The 25,205-nt window shown below is 36.9% G+C and overlaps 1 protein-coding gene across 3 annotated transcripts; it reads right to left on the reverse strand.

Moving 5' to 3' along the window:
- Positions 1 to 1,593: 1,593 nt before the first annotated feature.
- Positions 1,594 to 24,383, reverse strand: LOC128615942 (uncharacterized). 3 transcript variants are annotated; one of them, XM_053638354.1, is made up of 6 exons: positions 24,352 to 24,383; positions 22,294 to 22,371; positions 4,459 to 4,570; positions 3,839 to 3,916; positions 3,096 to 3,407; positions 1,594 to 2,778 (listed from the first exon to the last, which is right to left on the reverse strand). In XM_053638354.1, exons 4-6 carry the CDS (start codon positions 3,888 to 3,890, stop codon positions 2,633 to 2,635), a joined length of 510 nt encoding a protein of 169 aa, XP_053494329.1. In that variant the 5' UTR covers positions 3,891 to 3,916; positions 4,459 to 4,570; positions 22,294 to 22,371; positions 24,352 to 24,383; the 3' UTR covers positions 1,594 to 2,632. The 3 variants fall into 3 exon arrangements, with proteins under 3 accessions (XP_053494329.1, XP_053494330.1, XP_053494331.1); XM_053638355.1 differs by lacking the exon at positions 24,352 to 24,383 and adding an exon at positions 9,005 to 9,071 and having other exon boundaries at positions 22,294 to 22,597; XM_053638356.1 differs by lacking the exons at positions 22,294 to 22,371; positions 24,352 to 24,383 and adding an exon at positions 9,005 to 9,905.
- Positions 24,384 to 25,205: the final 822 nt, after the last annotated feature.

Here is a 25,205-nt window from a genome sequence, read left to right on the forward strand (position 1 = left end):
GAAACATCCCAGATCGCTGACCTAAACCCTACAGAGCATCGATGGGATGCAGTGGAGGAGAAATTAGGAGAATTGTTGATGCTCTAGTGTGGATAAACAATGTTTTGTTGGTTGAAAGTTTGAAACTGTTACAGAAACTGGGAAATTTCATGCCGTGAATTTGTCAAGAAGTTCTGCAAAACAAAGGATGGCAGAGTAAACACTAAACCATTGTAACTGAGATATTTAATGAAGCCACTGTTGAGTGTCTAAATATATTTTTTTGTCTAATTAAGAACAGTATGCCTATATATTGTTAAACATAAAAAAATAAATTATTTTTCTTGAAATGTTCAGAAGTGTTCTTGTGGTATCTTTCTTTAAAATAAATGCCTCTTGGGTTGACATGTTGTTTTCTAATGCAGTGAAATGGGCCACTGTATGCCTATTTAAATGCCAAATCATGAATACTAACACAGAACAACATATCATATTTAAGGACTGGACTGACACAGAAATGGATGTCTATGAACACTTCAATCATTCAGTGCTCACTAAGAAAGACTAGATGAATCACAGTACAGCATACGCACTCTCTAATAAAACTGTATAAGAATGTACACTATATGCAGAAAAGTATGTGGACACCTGACCATCACACCCATCCACTATTCTACGGAGTCTTTCCACTAGATTTAGAGTGTGGCTCTGGGGATTTGTGTTCATTCAGCTACAAGAGCATTAGTGAGGTTGAGGTCAGGTGCTGATGTTGAATGAGGAGTCTCCAATTCCAGTTCATAACAAAGGTGTTCAGTGGGGTTGTGGGGGTCAGGGCTCTGTGCAGAACACTCGAGTTCTTCCACCTTCTTCCAAGCGTAACACACTATGTCATGGAGCTCGCTTTGTGCACTTTGTGTCATGCTGGAACAGTGTTTGAGCATCTTAGTTCCAGTGAAGGGAAATTGTAAAGTTACAGCATACAGAGTCATTGTATACAATTGTGTGCTTCATTGTGGCTACAGTTTGGGGGAAGAACCACATATGGATGTGATGGTCAGGTGTCCACAAACCTTTGGCCATATAGAGTACATAGTGAAATATGTTCATGCTTATTTTTATTTTATTACATTTTCTACTTTTATTTTGTTATTTTATTTGTGCATAAAATATATAATATATTATATATTTTGCTCATTTTAATTGTATTTCTGTTGTATTATTCTATTTTCTATTTTCATTACTATTTTCCATTTTTATCTTTACATACTTTTTAACTTTATATTGTCTTTACAGTTTTATCATAATTATTTATCTAATTGTTCAAATGTTTTATTTTCATAGTTCATTTTTTTCTGTTTTTAGTGTTTGTCATTCAACCATTTTTCTTCTTTTTTTTTTGGTATAAAAAGTAGTCATTTAGGCTTTGTGCTTTTGTTGTGTTTTCTTTTGATTTTCACTCTCTACATTTTGCCTCCTGTTTGAATATTTTTCATTGATTTATCATGACGGTCCACTACATGACCATGAGATGGCAGTGTTTAATAACTAAAACATCCTAGAACATATGACACATAAACCCCAACATTTCTATGAAATTATATTTATTTTAATATTCTGAAGAATAGTAATGGTCTTCAAATGAAATAAAAAATAAACAAACAAAAAGTGTGTGTATGTGTGTGTGTGTGTGTGTGTGTGTGTGTGTGTGTGTGTGTGTGTGTGTGTGTGATGCATGCAGTTAGATTTATCTGATAAAATACAGAGCCATAAAGGCTACACCATTAAACAGAACTGTGATCGATACTCAAAGTTACTCATTAAGAGAGTCCCTTATTTTCCTGTATGTTATGCATAAAGAGAGAGAGAAAGAGAGAGAGCGAGAGAGAGAGAGAGAGAGAGAGAGAGAGAGGGTGGGGGGGAAGTAAAAGTTAGAAGTATTTATGTAATGCTCCAAAGTACAAACACATCAAAATCAAATAAAAAATTAAAAAAGGAATGCCTCAATCATTCTTCACTTTTCATCACATTTTTTCTTCATCACAGGATTTTGTTCATACGTCACATTATCTGTGTACAGCTTGACATTCTCTAAGAGCATACCATTAAATAGCTGTCCTTTAATGACATGTCAGTTGTAACTTAAGCATCTAACAGCATATTGTACCTCTTCTATACACTGAACTAATTGTTGAATTTAACAAATTGTATTTATTTATTTATTTGTTTGTTTCTCCAGAACATCAGTGTTTTGTGCAGGTCCCAAATGTCGAGGCTTTTCACAAGATCATTCACAGCTGATATTTTGTCCTCTGAAGTCTTTAAAGGCGAAAACATTGCGAGCGAGCTTTATGCAGATGCGTTCCATGCATTCGGAGGTCAGCGCTGAAAGTTTGATCACCTGTCTCTGTATAAAACATCCATCATCATCATCATCATCATCACCATCATCATCATCATTGTCTTCGGCCATTTGAAATCCTTCTCAGTCCAACGATCTTTCTCATTTCTGAGAGTTAAACAGTTCCTGAGATTTAAAAGCCACAGAAATCGCTCACATAATGTTTCCATACGCTTTCTAATCTACACTTTCCAATCAATCAGCGGACCTCCTGATTTTTCTGAATGTTTCTTTGAGTTTCGTTGCAACTTTCTTTTAAATACCCAAATCCAAAATGAGTGACACAAGCGCTGTTAATGAAACCAGCAGGTTTATCCATTTGTTTTCTGAAGCACAGGCATGGTTTAGAGGTTGTTTCCAGTTCTGGTTCCTCTGCTCAGCAATCACTTGCTCACTGCAGTCTGCAAAAAAGACAAAAAAAGCATTAAAAAAAAGAAGGGTTACAAGTGTTACCTGGAGATTACTGATTATTTTTTTCAATGCAAATGCTTTTCCATACACACGTGATAATTAACTAGAGGACAGATAGCATTTTCCTCAGAGTGTGTTACGCTGCCTTGTGACTCAGTATCAGCATGAGCTAACAAAGTCAGTTTTAATTTCAAGTTGTCTTGAAATAATTCATGGTGAAGACCTGATTTTAACTTTAGGACATTTGAGCATATCGCGTCACAGGACATTGACTTTGCATTGCATTTTCAGTTCTCATGAAACCCACCTGAGACTTGTAGGGTGGTTGTGTTCGATGTGTGGCCTGACTTGGCCAAAAGGAAACAGTGGTAGTGGCCACTATTGCTTGGTAGTACATATTCAATGGTCAGCACTAAACTTTGATTATCTGTGTATTCGCAGGAGATATGTTGAGACTCTCCCTTCACAGTGGCCTTATAATCACAGATCGTTTTGTTTCCATCTGTCCAATAGTAGCCCATCACTGTGACGTTCTTGTCGATACTGCATGGCAGTCTGACGGTCTCACCACACACTGCATTCATCGACTGTAGAGTGCTCAGTGTCATCTGATCTGCACCTGTAGAAAAACATACAGAAAACAACATTTAGCTTCAATTTACAATGCAGGACTCAAGGACTTCTATCTTTAGCATACCCTAATAAATCTCCATGTTACCTACATTTCTACCAGATTTAACCATGGAGAGATCATCCAACACACTTCACAGATAAGAGATTTTCCCAAGGGGACATAGTGAGGGGAGGGCAGAGTGGGAGTGTTCAAATTGGTATTAGAGCACAGCCTGTGTGAGTGAGGAGCTGGGGTTGGTGTTTGATGACAGGAGTGGAAGCATCTGGAGTCAAATTAACACTGTAGGTATTTAGCTCGGGGCGTTTTTATGTTTGAGCATGAGGAAGTAACCTTAAGTAGAGGCAGTTAGCTCAAGTGTAAGTTGAAAGATTGTAAAAATAAGATAACATTCAGATATGAAGGAAACTGGTATTTACCTGCATTGACCGTGAGCAGAATGGTCACGGTGAGAAACGTAACAGATTGCATGGTGCCACGTTTCTAATCTCTAGGCACTTTGAGGAAACAGAACAGAGTAAGGTATTGAATAAACCACTTCCATAAAGTTATCTTATGCAATCTTATAGTCGTTTCTTGAACGCTTTCACTTTAAACCTGATGTAGAATTAATATAGGTTGTTTATGCATCATCTCTAGCATATCATCCAGATTTGTAATCATATTTGAATAATATAAGATTAAAAAAAGTCTTCACGTAGATATCATGCTTTACATACAAAAAAAGATTCAAAGATTAAACGTACTTAAGGTTCAGTGCATTAATGAAACGATTACATAACAATATCCTAAACAAGTATGCTGATATGTTGATTATTCCCTTTCATTGCTTAAAAATACTTCTTGAATCCATCTACAGTGTTTTACAAGTTCTACATATCTCAAATAAAGAATACAATAATAATAATGTCTGTCCATGATGTTGTAGGTGTGGAGCATCACTCAATCTGTAGTGTATAACATATTATTTGATCAATTGCAGAACAGATTAATTGTTTAACTCTTTCTACAGTGATTTCTAGAGAAATCCTGTACTCACCTGTAGATCCTCGGTGTTAACTCTGTAATGGGGCACCAGAAACTCGACACGTCCCGTCGACAAGTCCTAGTCAGTGATTAACGTTTTGGCCGTGCCTCCTCCCCGTGTGGCTCTGAAAGGGAAATAGGCAGAAAGTCAAAATGTGAATGTGAAAGTGATCAGTGCTCCAAGTGGATTGTGTATGTGCCTGGAGAGTGCTCTCTTGTTTCAGTAGTAACAGCTCATTCACAGGGACTGATATGTAAGAATGCACCTTAACATTTATGGAAGGAGTCCCCACTGTCACTAAACCATAAAAGTATAACCATGTTTTCTTCAATTCTTCAGGATAGAGGAGTTTACACTTTTATGGTCTCTCATTAGCATGACAAACTGTGTAACACACTCCAGAATGTGCAATTGTATGAAAGTAATTCTCTTTTGGGGGGTGTAGTGGCACTCTGCTGCACGCTGTGCTGCATCACACCCCCCCCCCCCTTTTTTTCACATAACAGCACATATCTGTCATGTATTATTCCTTAGACAGTGTTTGCTTATGTATTGCTTCCTGCAGATGACATTCTGTAAGACAGACATTGAAGGTATGCCTGTGCTTACTCAAGATTCTATACTGCATAGTATATAACTTGCGGTGAAATGAAAACCTGGCCTCCTCCTCCTCAGACTGTGCATTTAAATAACTAAATCAAAAATCAGAAATGAATAAGAAATAATAAGAATTAAGAAAAATTATCACGGGAATATGCAGAAAATGGATGTACAAAATACGCAGTATGTTACAAAATAAAAATTATTTATTATATAAGTATATATAAGTTACTGTATAAATTTACTTGAAAAATATTCATTCAAGTGTTTTTTTCCCTTATTTATTTAATAAATGTGATTTTTTTTTTTTTTTTAGGCATTATTTTGTTGTTTGTGGGATTTGGATGCTGTTACGTCAATACAGTATCCAAAAGTTAAAGCACTTGAGGTAAAAACATTATTTTAAGTTGGTATAATACTGCAAAACTAAATCTATGGCAAAACATTCAAACATTAAATTTCAGGGTTAATCAATAATAATAATAAAAAATAATTCATCAGCATGTTGCTGGGGTACGAGTGGAATAAAATACTTCAGGATGCCGTTACTGAAAATCGACACCACTTCATCACACCACCCTATCACTTGTTTTTGATCTACTTAACACCATAATCATGCTTGATAAATGAACGATTAAATAAATGTCTGGCAAAACCATGGGTTAAAAAAAAATCTGTTAAGAAACCCTTCCTTTTCCCTTCTACATTTACACCTTTAGCAAACAGCTTTTATTCAGAATGACTTAAGCATTCAATCAGAATCTTATCCAAGGACAGAGTTTAGCAGTCTTGCAGCAGTCGTAGTCGTAGCTTTTGACTCTGTGGAATTTAAAATCTCACCTCAGCAGGCTACAGCAGGTCTAAGAACCTACAACTGCACTGGTTTGTATTTTCCGTTCAAATAAAATAGCTACAGTGAAGTGAAAAAAATTGCATCGTCAAATACAAAATACAATTAACAATAAAAGATAACACTATGGCTACAACTTCCACCAAACATTCCTACACAATTCCAGGCTCAAATTAGGTATTGTAATTTAGTGATGTAGTCAAAAAATAAAAATATCACTTTTACATGGGTGTATTTGTTAATTATCGAAGCTTTTTATATTATACTTATATTTACACAGACTCAAATGTTCTATTTCCAGCACACATGTAAATCAGACCCAGTCAGTAAACTCATTTTACACTTATACACGGAATCTTGTTTTTATTGGATCTGAAATTAAGTGTATCTCGGTTTATTTATCGATTTGTTTGTTTCATAGCTTGCTGTATGTAATTGCGCTGTAAAGGCAAATGGAAAAAAATGCAGGATGAATTGACCATGATACAGTAATTTAAAGCTGGAAATGTGTGTGTGTGTGTGTGTGTGTGTGTGTGTGCATGCCAATCACTTCATGAATCCTCTTTTCATATAGCTGTGCTTTGATTCTCAGTCTGAAATGCTAGCGTGATGACATCACATGCTCTCGAATCGACTTCATTTTACAGTTTAAACTTGATCAAAGTTTGTCCCGCAGCGCTGCTGTTGCCGTTTATTCTCCACCTAATTGCTGCCAGCCCACATTTACCACAAAACGGAAAAATCAGGAGCACGAATCGCGTCTCACCCTGGGTGTACTTCAGTCAAGTGAGATTAGGAGAGTACATTTCAAACATTTGGGTTCCTGTGCTTCCAGCCTCGAGGCTGATCTCGTTTCATCATTAGGAATTAGGATTAGATTAGAAAGAGTAAAACATGTGCGCTAAACAAAAATGTAATCCAACAGAAGTGGGATAAAATCCTCTTCATCAGACATGCACACATACCAACCAGCAGTAAACACCCAAAGATACATCACATGATCTATACATATAAAGACTTCTAACTAGTTACCCTTTTCAGACAGGTTCAAGTGGTATCTGGTTGAAACTCAAGGTCATATACAATATATAGCCAAAGGTTTGTGCACACCTGACCATCACACCCATATGTCCTTGTTGAACATCCCAATCCAGATTTATTCCCCTTTGCTGTTATAAAAAGCTCAGTCTTCTGGGAAGGCTTTCACTAGATTTTGGAGCGTGGCTGTGGGGATTTTGTTCATTCAGCTACAAGAGCATTAGTGAGGTTGAGGTCAGACGTTGATGTTGGGTGAGGAGGCTCCAGTTCCAGTTCATCCCAAAGGTGTTCAATGGAACTCGCTTTGTGCATTCTGTGCCAGGCTGGAACAGGTTTGAGCCTCTTAGTTCCAGTGAGGGAAATTGTAAATCTACAGCGTACAGAGACATTCTATACAATTGTGCGTTTTTACATTGTGACAACAGTTTGGGAAAGAAGCATATATGGGTGTGATGGTCAGGGACCCACTTGGCTATATTGTGTATGAAGCTCATGTGACAAAGAAAGGCCCGTTCATAAACATGAACATGTATTTACAGGGTTAATTTATTCATCCTTAATAGATCAGGGTCACGGTGGTTTAAATTAGACTATTAGTTTGTTTATATTTAGGGAAATACAGTACAACCAAGTAAATTTCTTAGAAAATAAAATAGCAACAATGGGGGGGGGGGCGTTCTGGCGCACTATGGCTGCCGTCGCATCATCCAGGTGAATGCCACACACTGGTGGTGGTTGAGGAGATTCCCCTCCACACAATGTAAAGCACTTTGAGTGTCTAGAAAAGTGCTATATAAGTGTAAGGAATTATTATTATTAATTATTAATAATAAATACCATGTGATGTACAAGGCCTGTTTCACGGAGGTTTCGGTGGTTGAGTTTAGTTCGAGCAAACTCTGGTTTTTCAGTCTCAACAAGGTAGATTGGTTTTTAGCGGGTTTCATCTCCATGGTAACTTACGCTCAACGGCTAACCTGCTCTGGAGCATGTTTTTAAGAAAACTCAAACCCAAATTGGACCAATCAGCTGCGAGCAAAGTGATATATATCTGACGCATGAAAGTTAACCCTTTAGTGTTTGTGTTGGCCTTTCCCGATGGCCATCTTTATGAAAGATATCGGTCAGATACCGCACATTAAAAATCGGACACGCCGAAGCCAACCTCTTACTGTAACGCAAACTGTATGTATTGCTATGCGGTTCTTTTTGAGTGGTAGCCCTACATTTCATGCAGTGGGATTATTCCTGTCCTAATATATTTTCGCAAATTGATGTTTATTTTATTAATATTTAATATAAAAAAAGACATTCATATTAAATTAAATTACATGAAACATGCTGGGTTTATAAATTTTTAATCTGTGTCTCATTGGGAGCCTATGAAAGTAGACTTTGGCAGCTACTTTTCGTGGTTAATGTAGGTTTAAATTCCTCATATTTCCGGTTTCATGATTCATGGTTAAAACCTGGGTGGACTGAGAAACTTGATACCCAGCATCATGAAACCTGTTAACCTTAATTAACCTGGATTGGATTTGTTTGGTTTTGTCAACTGAAAACTTACTCTGCAACTCGGAGTTTGTTCAAGTCGCTTCGAAAAACAGGCCTATGGACTGGAGTGTGATGTATCTGAGTTTGAGAAACTATCAGAGCCAGAATTCACACACCATGCTGATAGTGATAACATCTGAGTTTGGCTCAGTTTTACAGTAGTTAAATATTTTAAAAAACAAAAACAAAAAACAAACAAACAAAAAACCTTCTGGTTTAGGCCACACCCACTTCAAGTTTAAATCCGAATATAGATACGCATTTAAATTTGCAGGCGTGTCCTTTAAAATACACTATGAATTTGATTATATAATTAGATTTTTTGGCTTCGTCTTGAATTTTTTAAAACGACAGTGTTACAGAACAACATTCTTTGGACTCAATGTCCAACTTCAGACTTAAAACTAGTTCTTCCATTTTCTCAGTTCCATCTACACTTCTGTAACTTTCATCCATTTTCCTGTCTAGGCACATCCAAGGACTGATTAGGTTCAACGAAAACATAGTAATTATTACCTAAGAACTCCTGTTCCTGTTTTTTTCCCTCTCTCGGTCTGATTCACTCACTGTGAAAGACGACATTCTGCAAAAAAGAAGCAGTGAAACTTACATAAAAAACAACAAAAGAAAACAATCCAGCAGGCAGAAAGGCGCTCTGGTGCTTTCTGAGTGAGAGTTTGGCTACATGCCCAGACACAGCCTGTTCTCAATCTAGAAAGACTGAATCATTGTCCCTCATGAGTCAAAGCGAAATTTTACCTACTTATATAACTAACACACACACACACACACACACACACACACACACACACACATCACCAGAGGTCCATTATAGAGGCTCGGCATGCAAACTCACAATCCTCACACAGAAGTATATATACTGCATTAATAATTTTTTCCCGCATTCATTTTCACACATTCATTTTCATATTAATTTTTATTCACTTTCATTTTTCACATGAATAATCTACTTTTTTTTAACTTTATAATTACTTTAATTTCTCATGATTTCTGCATTTTCATGTTCATTTCTCAGTGTATTTATTTTCACATTAATTTTTCACATGATCCAGTTATTTTTTACGTCCATTTTTTCACAACTCTTTTCTTTTACACGGTTCCTTTATTTTCACAATACATTTTCATTTTCATGACACATTTTGACGTCATTTTAACAATTGGTTTTGTTTTATTTTCTGTTCATTTTTAATGATTCCTTTATTTTCATGTCACGTCACCACGTCATTAAACATTAAACACAAATAAACCAATGCACTTTATTAATGGATATTAAATAATGATTAAATTCTGCTCTAATATTCTATCATACCGCTTATTATGATGAGCAAATCAGATATAATAATACAAATCATTAACATTTAAGGTATAATAAATGAAATAAATAAATCAGGATTACTTTTTTTAATAAAGAGAGAGAAGTTCACTTCAGACAATAAAGCTGAATACTTTCTTTGTCATGTGGCACTGTAAAAAAAAATCTGATAATGTAGTATTAACATGATGGAATGGTTAGTTTTCTAACAGGAAGTATATCAACAAACATTTTGTTATTTTAATTCTGTGTGCTGATTGTATTATTGTGTAACACTGCTTAGGACTAACCTGTACTGTAGAAATCTCAGAGAATCATTTCTGAATCATATCTGAAGGAACTTTGCCTCCGGTAAATTAAACATTTACCACATAATGTTTTAATCACATTTAAACGCTGTATCCTGTGCGTTTGTTGTTTCTATGTAAACTCTGGCTCTGAGTTTCACCACAGCGTGTTTGAAGAAGTGCTTTGTTCCCCCATGTGCTTCAACCTTTCTGGAACGAGGCCTAGTGTTCTGCCACTCACTGAAATGGCGATTAAGTAAAGGTCAGACTCACTCCGGTGTCGTCTCTAACAGCTCAGTCTCGCCTTGTCCTGAATCACACCTTCTCAAATGCCACCAGAGTGAACTTTAATATGCACTCAGGGCTGAATTTGGGATGTTCTACCCTGAGTCCTGAACGATTGCTAAATCAGGAGATTTCGAGAAGTCTAGCTTTACTGAGCTCATGCTCCCTGGGATAAGCTCCAGGTTCCCCGTGACCCTGAAAAGGAGTAAGCGGTAGAGGATGGATGGATGGATGGATGGAATAGTGTTTCTGGTTATGTTTTAGGATTAGTTAAAGAGGTTACAAATAAGATCAAATTTATTTATTTATTTATTTCAAAACGTAATTGTTCACGTTTTCTGTAAGGAGATGTTTAATTAATTATAATTTAATAATAATTAATATCTTTGTAACAGTCAGAGGTAAAGCTGTAAGTTCCTGGCCCTGTTTACACTAGTACATTTTCATTTTAAAACGCATAACCATTGCTAAGGTTACGCCTGTCGTCTACACTACTCCGGCATTTTCAATCCTCGAAAAACGGAGACTTTTGGAAATGCCGAAGACCCCGTTTTAGTTTGAAAACTCCGGACTCGCGTTTCAGTGAAACAGACCAAAACGTAAACTTTTGAAAATGAAGGCGTGGCTTCTCTCACATTCGCTCCCTGATTGGGTCTTCTGGATCATTGCGTATCCTTCCCTGATTCGTCAAGCCCCTACCATACGACCATTATGCTACCTTGATCGTATACAAAACAACACGGAGACTGAACCGCAAGCTTTTCTAGCTTTGTTGTCATTCTTAGCAGCCATTGTGCAGTTAAATTCTGTATTTTATAATACTGCAGCTGCCTACATGCGTAAGCCCTACATAGAACGCCGGTTTGGACTAGCAACCAACTTCCTGTTTACACTTGTATGCGCATGCCCAGTGTGCATGAATGGTCACGTGACATGCGTATTTGGTCGTATAGTGTAGATGGAGATCGTTTCTGTAACACAGTGCAAACGCTCGTGTGGACGAGGATCGTTTTCATTTTAAAACAGAAACGCACTAGTGTAAACAGGGCCCAAGTTTTCTGCCATCTTCACGGTAGAGGAGTTTACGCTTCTTTGCATTTTTTTGCTAACATGACAAGCTGCTTCATGTTAGCAAGAAGAAAGAGACACTGGTGAGGGAACGACTGTTTAGAGCTGCTACAAAGTAAGTGAGAACAGGAAATACCTTGTTTCCAGACGTTTCATGTAAAAAAATTTTAAAAAACCCACAGCTTGTCATGTTACTGAGAAACTGAGAAAGTGTAAACTACTCTGTCCCGAAAACTTTTTAAGCGTAACATGAACATTAAACCTAACATCATTTCAAAATTCAGATCACAAGCAGGAGTCAGAAACATTTAAAGCTGTTTTGCTGTCAGTGTGTGTGTGTGTGTGTGTGCGTCCCTTTAACTACACCTGCCCTTAGCTGTGAATTACCATTGCTAGCAGAGTGAATACCTGTCTGAGCATTGGAGATTAGCGCTGAATTTCGACAGGATTTCATATTAGTAGCTTCCAGTTTGAGCTTCCACACAAACATTCTTTTATTAGCAAAATGTCAAACTGGGATTTGAGGACTTTCCCTGAACTTCCTCTTATCTCTGACCTTGTCGTATTGTTCATCGCTGTTTAATACGCCATGCAAGGCTTCCCTTTCAGCAAGCAATCACAGAGATGGCCCTTTAGAAGTCATCTTCGATAACTGCGTTTATGAAATCGAGGCCATTATCTGCGGTGACGAGCGATCACAACGAACCTTCACGCCAGCCAGAAAAGCCGTTATGGAAAACAAATCCATGTGAGCTCTTTCTATTGGGAGAAAATCTTTATTTTTTTCCCCACTCGCTTGTTTACTTGCATTTGAATTGAGATTTTTTTTTGTTTTTGTTTTTGTTTTTTTTTACAGTGAAGTGATATGACTCCAGGATTTTCAAAACAACAAAGTAGAGGATTTTTTATGCTCTGACACACTGGATTCACCAATTCGGCTGGTTAAGCTCTCTAAATCAGGTGTGTTAGCGCAAGCGAAAGACACATTAAAGCATGCATTACTGTTTCCCTACAGCTCTGCAGATTGGCATAGTGCAAAACCGGGGGGAAAACCCCATGAGGAACTGAAAGTATGTGTAAAAACACAAACACACAGTGACGGCTTTTTGACTTTTTTTTTTATATGCTAACACCTGATTAGTAGAAGATTAGCATAATCTTGCTTGTAATCCGGGCTAATCTCTAACGGGACAGACATCACAAATACAAAACACACCGCTCACATTTGCCTTACTTTTAAAAGGATTTTGTGTTTGCCAATGGCGACTCTGATTGCCGTGTCTGATGTTTTCAGGCTTTGATATGTTTATCATGGCACAAGCTTCCTGAAAATATGCTCAAAGTAAAAAAACAAAAAAAAACAAAAAACATATTGTTCCACATGTATGTATTTATTTAGTTAATAATATTCATTTCTTTTATTTATATTAATTTATTTATGGTTTTATTTATTTATTTGTTATTATTATTCACTCATGTTTTCATTGTTTTTATTTATTTGTATTTATATTCATTTATTTATGTATTTATTAATGTTTGTTTGTTTCTTTATTATTCATTCATTCAATCATTTCTCTGTATACAATAATTTGTTTATCTGTTTGTTAATTATTCAGTTATGTTTTTTGTTGATTTTTGTGTTTGTTTGTTTGTTTTTTTGTTTGTTTACTTACACCCCATAATCATTGATATGATTTATGCAGTTCTGTGCAAAAGTTTTGGCACAAACTCTGCAGCAAATTATTATTATTTTTAAATAACATTTGTCTGCCAAATATGAATGCACAGTCACCTGTGGAAGGTGCAAAAGTTTGGACATCCTTCCAATTGTAAAGTCTCAGAACTTAATTAACTCATTAGGCCTTAATTGACTCCTTTGGACTCGTTACTCAGGTCAGGAACTGTCATTAGGAACTGTCAGCTGATGACGAATTCACAATGGAATAAAGTTTCTGACTTTTCAAGCTTTGTGATAACAATCAACAACAACAACAACCACCACCACCACACACTTCTCTCCGCAGCAGACTGAGGATCTAAAAATTAAGCTAATTGATGTGAAAAAGCAGAGGTAAGCTATGAAAAAGTACTTTCACAATTTCTGCTATCTGAAATGTCAATAAGAAATGGTGGTAAATGGGATCTTTGGAAGTCAAGGCAAGATCTAGAAGAAAAGGAAATCTCAGATGGAACTAAGAACGTACAGAACGATTGGGCTAACGCGCAGTTCTACTCTGCAGCATTGCTTTCACGGGCATGATTTGCATGGAAGAGTCATAAGAAGGAAACCTTATTCACAAACTCATCACGAAAGACAACATCTGAAGGATACAAAACAACATCTTGATAAGCCAGAGACATTCTGGAAACCAGTGCTGTGGACTGATGAAGTGGAAATGCAATTCTTTGGCCACAATCAACGAAGGTATGTTTGTAGGGGGAAAAAAAGAGCAGCATTTGATGAAAAGAACACAACCATTAAGCATCTCTTATACTGTGGGCTGTGGGGCAACCAAGTTAGTAGTGTGTCCAAGCCTTTGCACATGCTACAATTTCTATTTTATTATTTAATTATTATTTTTTTTAAGTTCATCAAATAGATATCCATAAATTATCTGTGCATTAACATCTGCAGAATAATACCATTTTTGCTGCAGTGGTGGGGTTTCACTTCAAAAATCACTATAATATGAAGTTTGGCCAGCGGTGCCCAACGTTTTGCATACAACCTGTTTATTTGTGTATTTGGTTTTAATAAAGTCCCATACAAATAAACAAATGAATGAATAAATTAATTAGTAACTATAAGTAGCATAGTAACTGTCATGTCATGGCAAACTAACGACTCCATTTCCCAGAAAGCACCGCGAACTACTAACATGGCCGATGACTACAACTCCCAATGGAACACACAGACACATCACCTTCTCCTGTGAACTAATCACACACACCTGTTCCCAATCACACTGACAATCTCACCACACTACTTAAGAGTACACTATGTCTTTGAGAAGTATTACGCGCAGTTGATCTTATCTGTCGTTATCAAGCCTTGTTACCATGTTTGACGTTATGGTTTTTTGCACTGTGTTTATTCCCTTGACCTTGATTCTCTGCCTTGCCTGATTTGGATTGGTTGCCTGATAGCATGACCTTTGCCTGTTTATGTACTTCAACCCTTGCCTGTACCTTTTGGATTCGTTATCATTAAACTGTCATACTTCCTTATCAACCTCCATTATGTCACTGTAACTATAAATAGCATAAACTATATGTGTAAAAAAAAATTACTAAGTTATATAATTAATTTGGACATTTCTGTCCATCTATCCATCCTCTATACCACTTATCCTTTTCAGGGTCACAGGGAACCTGGACCCTATCCCAGGAAGCATCGGGCACAAGGTGGGGTACACCCTGGACAGGCACAATCACATACACATTCACACACCCATTCATACACTACGGACACTTTGGACATGCCAATTAGCCTACCATGCATATCTTTGGACTGGCGGAGGAAACCGGAGTACCAGGAGGAAACCCCCGCAGCACAGGGAGAACATGCAAACTCCGCACACAGGGCCACAGTGGGAATCAAACCCCTGACCCTGGAGGTGTGAGGCGAACATGCTAACCACTAAGATACATTTCTGTCCCATTTAATTAAATTGTTTAGATCCCACTTTAATTTACATACTCAATGCCTTGTTTGCATATTTGTTCTTTTTTTAAATTAAGCTACGAATAAATGAAACTAGATAAATAAATTCTGTATTATATTATTTATACATCTATCTATCTATGTTTATTTATGCATCTATTTTTACCCTCCAAAGTTAACCTCCCTGCTGTAAAGTAGATTTGATTTTGTAACGGCTTAAATGTTTTTTTTCCCCCTCCTTCAACGATCCAGTATTTGTGTTGGCTAAATAAAGGTCTGTTTTGGTCGTTTCCTTTTCCCAAGCCACCCCAGGGTAATAAATTAGCTCTGGGGACAGTTACGGTACAACAGCCTGGTGTCATAGGACATTTGATTGAACCATAACCTTGAGCAGAAGTTCTGTGACTGTTGGGTTATCCACATTTCTGTTCCAGAAATGATGCTGAGTAAAAGGGGGTGAAGTAAATCACTTTCCTGAAAAAGTCAGAGGCATTAACTGTTAGTAATTACACCTTAAAATGGACACACACACTTTAATACATCTAGTCCTCCATCTCTTTGGGTGCTTTTACATGAACCCTGGTGTCTTCTCTGCCTCTGTGCATTTCCTTATGCAGGTGAAAACACACAGCATTCTCTAAATGAACGAAAAGTCTTAAACTCTAAAGTTAGAAAACAATTAGACTCTGAGCTGATTCACTGCAGAGAGTGATTCAAAAATGCCATTTTTTGTGAGCTGCTAAACTAAGCCAAAGGACAGAGCTGTATCCATCCATCTATCCATTTTCTATACCACTTATCCTACAGGGTCGCGGGGAACCTGGAGCCTATCCCAGGGATCATGGGGCACAAGGCGGGGAACACCCTGGACAGGGTGCCAATCCATCGCAGAGCACACAATCACACACCCATTCATACACTGCAGACACTTTGGACATGCCAATCAGACTATCATGCATGTCTTTGGACTGGGGGAGGAAACCGGAGTACCCTGAGGAAACCCCACAGCACGGGGAGAACATGCAAACTCACACGCACACACACAGGGCCATGGCAGGAATCGAACCCCCAACCCTGGAACCTCGGACAGAGCTGTAGTGCTGCACAAATGCCATGTGTTCTGGAGATTTAGATAAATCAAAGCATGTTGCACACAAACCCAAAGAATCAGTTTCGTTCCGATTCAAACTCAGTGAACTGATTGAAAGGTGTGAAAGTGATCCCAGTTATCCATATGGATATGGATTGTGATTTACATTTGGAAGTACATGCTAATAATCTATAATAACAAATGAAATTTCTCTTGATATTATGATGAATAAAATGTCATAATATTTTGCTTACTCCTCCATTTTTATTTATCCATCTGTTTATCTCAGGCATGATATTTCTCTCTTGAGCTCTCTCTGTCCATCATCTAAGACATGATAATAATCTATTAATGACAGAAAATTTCTATCATTAATTTCTATTATTAAAGATAATAATTGTAATGTACAATAAAACAGATTTTAATAAACTGGCTAAAATATTTAGCAGTATACTACTTTGTTGCTGATTTTAGCCATTTATAATGCATTACAGCATTTCATTCGAAATAGTGTGTCTTCAGAACAGTTAGGAAATTGAGTCCTCGCAATAGTCAGGAATTAGTGGGAATATTGGAAATAGTTAGGAATTTGTATGAGTCCTTGGAACAGTTAGGAATTAGTGGGAATCTTGGGAATAGTCAGGAATTTGGAGCAAGTTGTGTGAATTTGATGTTTTGTGCAAACCCAAAGCAGACCATATTATTACACTGAGATCATAATCATTTGGATCAGGGCATTTAAGGTCACCAGAGAAAAGCTTTTTGTATATAACATCAATCTGGCGTGTGTGTGTGCGCGTGCATGTGTGTGTGTGTGTGTGTGTGTGTGTGTGTGTGTGTATGTATGAGAATGTGCGTGTGTGTGTGCATGCTAATTGTGTCTTCTTGCAGGAGCTTTTTCATGACTCTGTTTTAACTCATAAACAGATAAGTATGATGAGGGATGAGACATGAGTGAGAAACTGTGCCTCTGAGCCATTGTGAGTCCTGAGGGGACAGGCGTGTACTCCTCTACTATATATCTGTCTCTCATTCCTGCCCTCGCACCCCTTTTCCTCACTCTCTCTTTCTTTATTCCATCTGCTCTCACTTTTCAACCTTCTTTCTTTCCATTTTCTAAATACAATTCTCAGGAATCATCTGTTCTCGTCTTATTTGTTTGTCTCTCGCTGCTACTCGTTCCTGCATGCCTTCTTTCTTCCTCCCCCACTCTCTCTCAGTTTTCATCATCCCATTTATGTCCTTCTTTCTTTCTTAGAAATATCTGTTCAGTTATCTGTCTGTTGTAGGCACAATGTTTTTATCTATCTATCTATCTATCTATCTATCTATCTATCTATCTCAGACATATTTCTCTCTCCATTTATTACTATCTATCTATCTATCCATCCATCCATCCATCCATCCATCCACCATTGCTTTTTCTTTTTTTTTCTTCTCTCTCTTTTTTTCACATATTAATCCATAGGGGAGAAACTCAATTTGTCTCCATGCTTTCATCCCTCTCCTCACCACCAGCAGCTCCCGGACTCTTTGATTTGGGTTCCATTTGAACCAAAGCCCTCAGCAAAAAAAAAATCATACACACAAAAACACCACTGATACCCAAAGCACCAAAGCTCACATCACACACAGGCTGAAACGCATTTCACTCATAAATATTTAGCATCAGTTAAAAACCGAGCTGAGGCCTAGACACAGAGCCGAGCGGTGAGCAGCATATGTATGCTGATGATGTTGCACCGATATTCATCCTTCACCGCATTTACACACACTTCCACTCACTCAGTGTTGTGCTTTTATAGCAAAATAATCAACAGTCGAGTTACTGTTACCACTGCTGTCATTGGAGACTCCTTCCAAAAACGTCAAATAAATGCTTCCGCAGAAAACTTCACCATATTAACTATGGCTACTATAGAAATGATAACATATTAGAATGAGCCAGTTAATCAACTACTGTCAATCAACACCTTCTGACTTATCAGAATCTGGAATTCAACACTGGTAAACCCCCCCTTGGTTTTATGACTCCTCAATAAAACAAGTCTGTACACTCATCATGTGAGATTTACCGGGCCTGACTCACTATAAAATCCTTCAGGCATCTGGAGAGTCACGCTTTGATTTTGTTTGCCTCGGAGCCAGGTGTAGGGGTGTGTGTGTGTGTGTGTGTGTGAGAGAGAGAGAGAGATAATCCTGTGGGGATCGGTGTGTAAAAGGAAGCTCGCTCCCCTCCTAGCGATGTAGGCAGGTGTAGCACAGATCCACAGATGCTCCAGCTCCACACGCTCTGTTGGGTTTGGGGATTTATTTCTGGATTTGTTGACATTAGGTATGAGCCGATGGATTCCGACAAATGTTGTTGTGGACATGCTGAAATTTTTATGTCGCTTGCTTCCTCCCTCGACTCCTCTCCTGCTCTCTTCCTCTCTCTTTCTCTCTCTCTCTCTGTGTCTCTCTCTCTTCTTTCTCATCACTCTTCTTCTCTCTTCATGTGTATACACCTCTGATATCTTTCTACATCTCATAAAAATGCACAAAAAAAACTATTAAATTCAATTAGCATAAGGCAATATGGTTGATTTTGTTCAGTTTTATATAAATGAAGTAAAAATGACACAACAAAAACCCTGCCTCTAGATCTAAACTTAGCACTTCATACAAATTGTGCAAAGGTTTGCAAACTGTCACGATTTTGTAAGAAAGGCCGTGCAGATTTCTTTCCTTTCTTTTTTCATGAATTTAATGGGAAAAGAAATGTTTCTATACTTCATCTTCACTACATGCTGTCTATTTGTCTTTATAACAGTGCAAAGATTCCTGAAAAGATTCTCTATAAAACTGAATCATTTGAAAGAATAATAAAAAAAGAATAATTTCACACAGAACACTTTGACAGTATTAAAAAAAATAAAGTATTAAAGTACTTAAAACTGTAGGTTGTCATTACGTATTTGTATGGCCATGGTTTATTTTGCGATACACATAATTTTGAGACACTATAATCTGGTTTTGTTTTGTCTTTAAATGGCAGAAACTGGTAATTGCAAATTTAATACCTGCACTTGGCTTTTTGTGTAATTTACATAAACAAGGACAAAGATGCTCAAAATGCATCTGAAATTAACATTTAATCAGTTAAGGAATTTATGTCGTCCTGACATATGTCCTACAACTAGGGTTGCCAGATATAGTTTTTTTTTCTACACAGAAGTTTTTGTATCTTGATGGAATGTTCTCGTTTATTTGTCTTTTTGATATACATACACACACACACACACACACACACACATATATATATATATATATATATATATATATATATATATATATATAATTTAAATGTTTTTTTTCTTTCATTTTGAGTACTTTTTTTTATTATAATTATTTATTTATTTATTTTTTACCATATTTGTGTATTTTTAAGTCTAAAGGAACAAACTTTTTGTAGCACCAGATAAAGATGTGTTAGATGGGAGAAAATGACATTCTCATTATGTACCTGTATGATCAGGGTTTATGTTTATACAGTTTAAATAAAGTAATAGTTTTATTTTGTCATCAATGTGACAGAAACAGACTATTGCAAATGTAATACCTTCCCTTCAGTCATATTAACTGGCGCATTATTAATTAACATTTACTTCTTACAATTTCTGTGATAGATGTGAGGAAAGTTGATGTGTGCAGGTTGTCAGATTTCCACGCTTAATTGTGTTTTTTGTCTCGATGGAACCTCGTTGTTTAGTCTTGCCCATTTCCCAAGTTTTTGCTTACCTCTTTAATGATCACATATTAATCTTTATTGTATTTTGTGCTCTACTACACACATCATACATCCTACCTTGACACACTGCAGCCTAAAGGCAAAAACTATTGATATAACTGTGAAAACACCAATTAAATTCAGTCTATTTATCAAATCCAAGCTGTCACCTGGGAGTGAGATTTAAGTGAGTAAACTTTCGGCATTGCCATCACTCACCATCATTAAGTGTGTGTTTGTGGTATCAGCCCTGAGATGAGCTCATTATAGGCCTGTTGCTGAAAAACACCGTATCTCATCTGCATTATACTTCCAAAAAAAAAAGTGCAATGGCAAAATTGTTTCCTTCCTTCGGCTTCCTTTTTCCTTGCCAATAACAAGAGTGTTACCCTTCACAACTGATGGCCCTGTCCATTAAAGGTGCTCATTATTTTCAGATGCAGCTGCATAATGAGCAAACGACCCTCTCCATCAATGTCCGTACCTCGCTGACCCGATTCGTGACAGGATAAATATATATTAGAGAAACAGACTGCAGGGCCTCGTGTCCTTTAAAGGTGCCTTGTGTGCTTCTGAATCAGCAGTAGAGCAGTTTTAACGGCATTTATGCTGCTATTAATTAACAGTTTTGTCGGTGGGGATATTCATGAAACGTTGTCAATTACAACCACAGCAGGAGATGAGCTTTCAAAAATTGTCATTGAAAAAATGTATAAGATTAGCAGTTAATTGAGTTTTCATTTTAGCATTAATCTAACTGTAATGTATATTAGTGTATATTTACAGTAATCATGCTTCTCTAGTATATACGATAGTTGAACACCTTGCTGTATTCAGAGTTAAGTTAAACAGATGCAATGAATTAATAGTGAAATTGCGCGCACTGTAATTCAGACCCAAGATGGTACTACAGACTAGAGTGATGTTCAGAAATTAAAATTAAAATTTCTCGCATCGAATTAAGAAAAATATTGGCAAAAACAACGGCCCTTTATGCTTAAGTTTACTTCAATAAGGAAACACTGTTGTAATGTTGTTTGTAATCTTTTTTCTTTCTTTTTCTCATTTTCTCCCTAATATGGTCTTCTTCCAATTCCCATGCACCAGCCAGTTCTTATATGTCATATGTCTGCTACCAACTGGGCCTTCCTCCAAGATACGTGAAGCCAGAACCAACTGCTGCCACACACTGTGTTACAATGCACTCAGAGGAAAGTGCTATCCTCCCTCCTCCTCATAAATGAGCTCACAGACGCTAGTGTTGCTGTGATTGACCAGAGAGAGAGAGAAAGAGAGAGAGAGAGAGAGAGAGAGAGAGAGAGAGAGGCAGAGAGAGAGAGCAAGAGAGATGAGCTGCTCCTCCCACCCAGAGAGCATGGCTTGAAAAACAAAAAGTGTACAGAATGTAATCGTGAAGGTAAATGCTTGATAAAGCTGCTTGTTTTCTGCTATGTATACACCGTGAGCTAAGTGGTGAATTAGCTAAAACAACCAAAACAGTCAAAACTGAAACATTTATGTCACAAAAATTACTCAGCAAAAAAAAATATCCCCTTTTCAGGAGACTGTATTTTACAGATAATTTAAAGATAAAAATCCAAATACGCTTTACAGATCTTTATTGGAAAGGGTTTAAACGATGTTTTTCATGCTTGTTCAATGAACCATAAACAATTATTGCACATGCACCTGTGGAACCATCCTTAAGACACTAACAGTTTACAGGTGGTAAGCAATTAAGGTCATAGTTACAATAATTTAGGACACTAAAGAGACGTTTCTACTGACTCTGAAAAACACCAGAAGAAAGATGCCTAGGGTTCCTGCTCACCTGCGTGAACATGCCATAGGCCTGCTGCAGGGAGGCATGAGGACTGCAGATGTGGCCAGAGCAATAAACTGCAATGTCTGTAATGTAAAACGCCTAAGACAGTGCTACAGGGAGACAGGAAGGACAGCTGATCGTCCTTACAGTGGAAAACAACATGTAACCGTGTGTCCCCCAGAAGTGATTGAGAACTTGCAAATGCCTTAGTGGAAGAGTGGGGTAACATCTCACAGCAAGAACTGACCAATCTGGTGCAGGAGGATGAGCTGCTCTGTAGGATTTTAATTATTTTATAAAAGCACAAATTATATATATATATATATATATATATATATATATATATATATATATATATATATATATATATATAAATTAAACCCTACACTGTTTTCAAATAGTTTTTTTTTTCTAGAAGTAAATGTGTTTAAAAGAAGAGCTCATTTACAATTCAGAAACTAGTTCATTTATTATTTAGACTCACCTTAGAGCATGATGTCTCTGTCCCTCCAGAACTTCATTCACTGAGACGACTTTGTGTGAAGCCCATGCATTCCTCCTTCTGAAAGGAAAGAGCGCAAGTCAGAGGTCAAACGGAGAACAAAAGCCTGACCTCTAAAAGTTCACTGCTAAACACTCTTCCACAGTGAAGTTTACAACGTCGCTTCCTTTTGTATAAACCATGATCATTTCCTCAGCTTTTCCCGAAACGCATGCAGGAACGTGTTTTTCCCCACTCACGTTCAGTAAACACCTCAAGATTTTCAACCTGATAACCTTCTGCAACTGATCCAAAGAGGAACATGTGAAATCAGCAGAATTTCAGATGTTTGGAAGGTCTGAGACAATAACTTGTGAGGTTTTTTATTTTTTTCAATTTTATTATGACGGAAGTGGGAATAAAAAGCAAACTAATGTAAAATCTAAAAGCAGAATTCAGGTTTATATAAAGCCGAGAGTCAGGAAAAGAACATAGATGATAAATACTCTGATCTGTTAAGCTCTGATGTGTTAAGATCTAAACATGTACTTAACAAGGATTTTTGAAAAAATGATAACAAACTAACTAACATTAGCTTTAGTAAACAGGCTAACAAACTAACTAGCACGATGGTAAACAGGCTAATACACTAATTGGCATTATACAAAATAGACTAACCTAAGAACTAGCATTATAGTAAACAGGCTTACAAACTAACTAGCATTGTGGTAAACAGACTAATACAGTAACTAGCATTATAAAAAGCATGCTAACAAATGAACTAACAATATAATAAACAGGCTAAAATACTAACTAGCATTATAGTAAACAGGCAAAAAACTAACTAACAAAACTAACTAACATAATGTTAAATAGACTAATACACTAGCATTATAGAAAACAACAAACAAATTATCTAACATTATAGTACACAGGCGAATCCATGAACTAACATTATAATAAACAGGCTAATCCATGAACTAGCATCATAATAAATAGGTTAATTCAATAATTGTCATTGTATTAAATTGGCTAATTCATGAACTAGCATCAGAGTAAACAGGCTAGTTCATGAACTAGCATTCATGAACTAGCAGATCATTTACAATGTAATATGTTATAGAAGGCAGGCTAACACACTATCTAGCATTTATTCAAAACAAATAAACCCAAGTGCTAGCAGAGTAATGAACATGCTAATCACAAAGTAGTGTTCTAGTGAACACGCAAGTACACTAAATTAGAATAATACAAAAGACCCTAACTCAAGAGCTAACATTATGGTGATCAAGTTTAGCACAAACTAGCATCATAGTGAACAGGCTAATATGCTATCAATAACTATCAATGTGTTAATTTAATCTTGCTTAAATTAAGGGCCCACTTTGAAAATTTTTAGCCAGTGTGGCTAATCTGGCTGTGTGTGTGTGTGTGTGTGTGTGTGTGTGTAAGATTTATATCTTGGTGACAGTTGGGACTTTTAAGGACATTTGGCTGAAAACCAAATTTAGTGTTGATGTTACCATAACAGCAAGAAACAATCCTGTCAGAGTGTCTACCGAGTTAGCCGAGCATTCAGCATGTTAGACAAGCAATTAGCATGTTATCCAAGAATTTTGCATTTAGCCAAGTATTTAATAACTCTCCTTATGTTTTTTTTTTAAAACAATGTTTAAATGTTACACCATTTTAAGGTATTCCACTACATGTCTGGTGGTTCCTTGTCTCCACACTATGCATTAATGGGGAACAAAAAGGTTAAATAGTGTACAATGACGTGTCAAATCTTATAATCATTGAAATTCTAATGAATTAGAGAGTGACTAAAATCACTGTTTGCTCTCCTGGTCCTGTCAGTGAGGTCAAATCTTGCCCCCAAAGTTCAATACATTTTCAACATTGGATGAAAGATTTGTGAAAAATGCATAGCACTTGAAAAGCCTAGTTTTATTTCACTGCATATAGCCAACCAATTTACTTTCCTCACCTCTCTATGTGATAAACAAAATTATTTACACAGCTATGTGTCTGAGTAGCTGTAAATAAAACACGCTATCTTACCTTCACAGTGTTGAGGTTATGTTCTGGATGATCCAGTCTGCATGTTCCAATGCTTTATAGCATTAATGCTCCTGTGGGCAGTGCTGTAGAGGAGGGAAGAATAGCCAGGGACTTTCAGGATTTCCCGGAAAGCCATCTCCAATGGCAACATGATGTGAGCTGAACAAATCAATTCCCTTTCACTTTCTGTTTTAAGGTGGTGAGACAAACCACATGACTTTAAATATTCAAGGCTAAAGGTTTAAGAAGGCAGCATCAGGTTTCGAACCCGGATCATGTGATTGCAAGACAAAAACTTAAGACTTATTGTTAATACTTTTCAGTTTCACTCAGAAATGACCAGATTTTTAGCTTATTTTTTAAATAGTGTAGTATAGTAAAATAGTCTATATGGCCAAAAGTTATTCCCCCTTTGCTGTTATAATAAGCTCCAATCTTCTGAGAAGGCTTTCAGAGCGTGGCTGTGGGGATTTGTGTTCATTCAGCTACAAGCGCATTAGTGAGGCTGGGGTCAGGCACTGATTTTGGGTGAGGAGGCTCCAGTTCCATTTCATCCCAGGAGCATCGTGGACCATCGTGATGCTAGAACAGTGTTTGGGCCTCTTAGTTCCAGTGAAGGGAAATTGTAACGTTACTGCATGCAGAGACATTCTGCACAATTGTGTGTCAGTGTAATGTGGTATAATGTAATATATTTGATATAATGTATAGTAATAGTGTAATGTAGTAACTGTAGGCCAAATGTAAACTGTACAGTAGTTCTGAATCTGATTCTTAGTAAAAGTGTGGTATAATGTAGTATAGAAAAATATGTAGTATATTATTAGTGTGGTATAATGTACTATAGTAAAGTA

The sequence above is a fragment of the Ictalurus furcatus genome, chromosome 12, assembly GCF_023375685.1.
Source record: "Ictalurus furcatus strain D&B chromosome 12, Billie_1.0, whole genome shotgun sequence".
NCBI classification, from domain to species: Eukaryota; Metazoa; Chordata; class Actinopteri; order Siluriformes; family Ictaluridae; genus Ictalurus; species Ictalurus furcatus.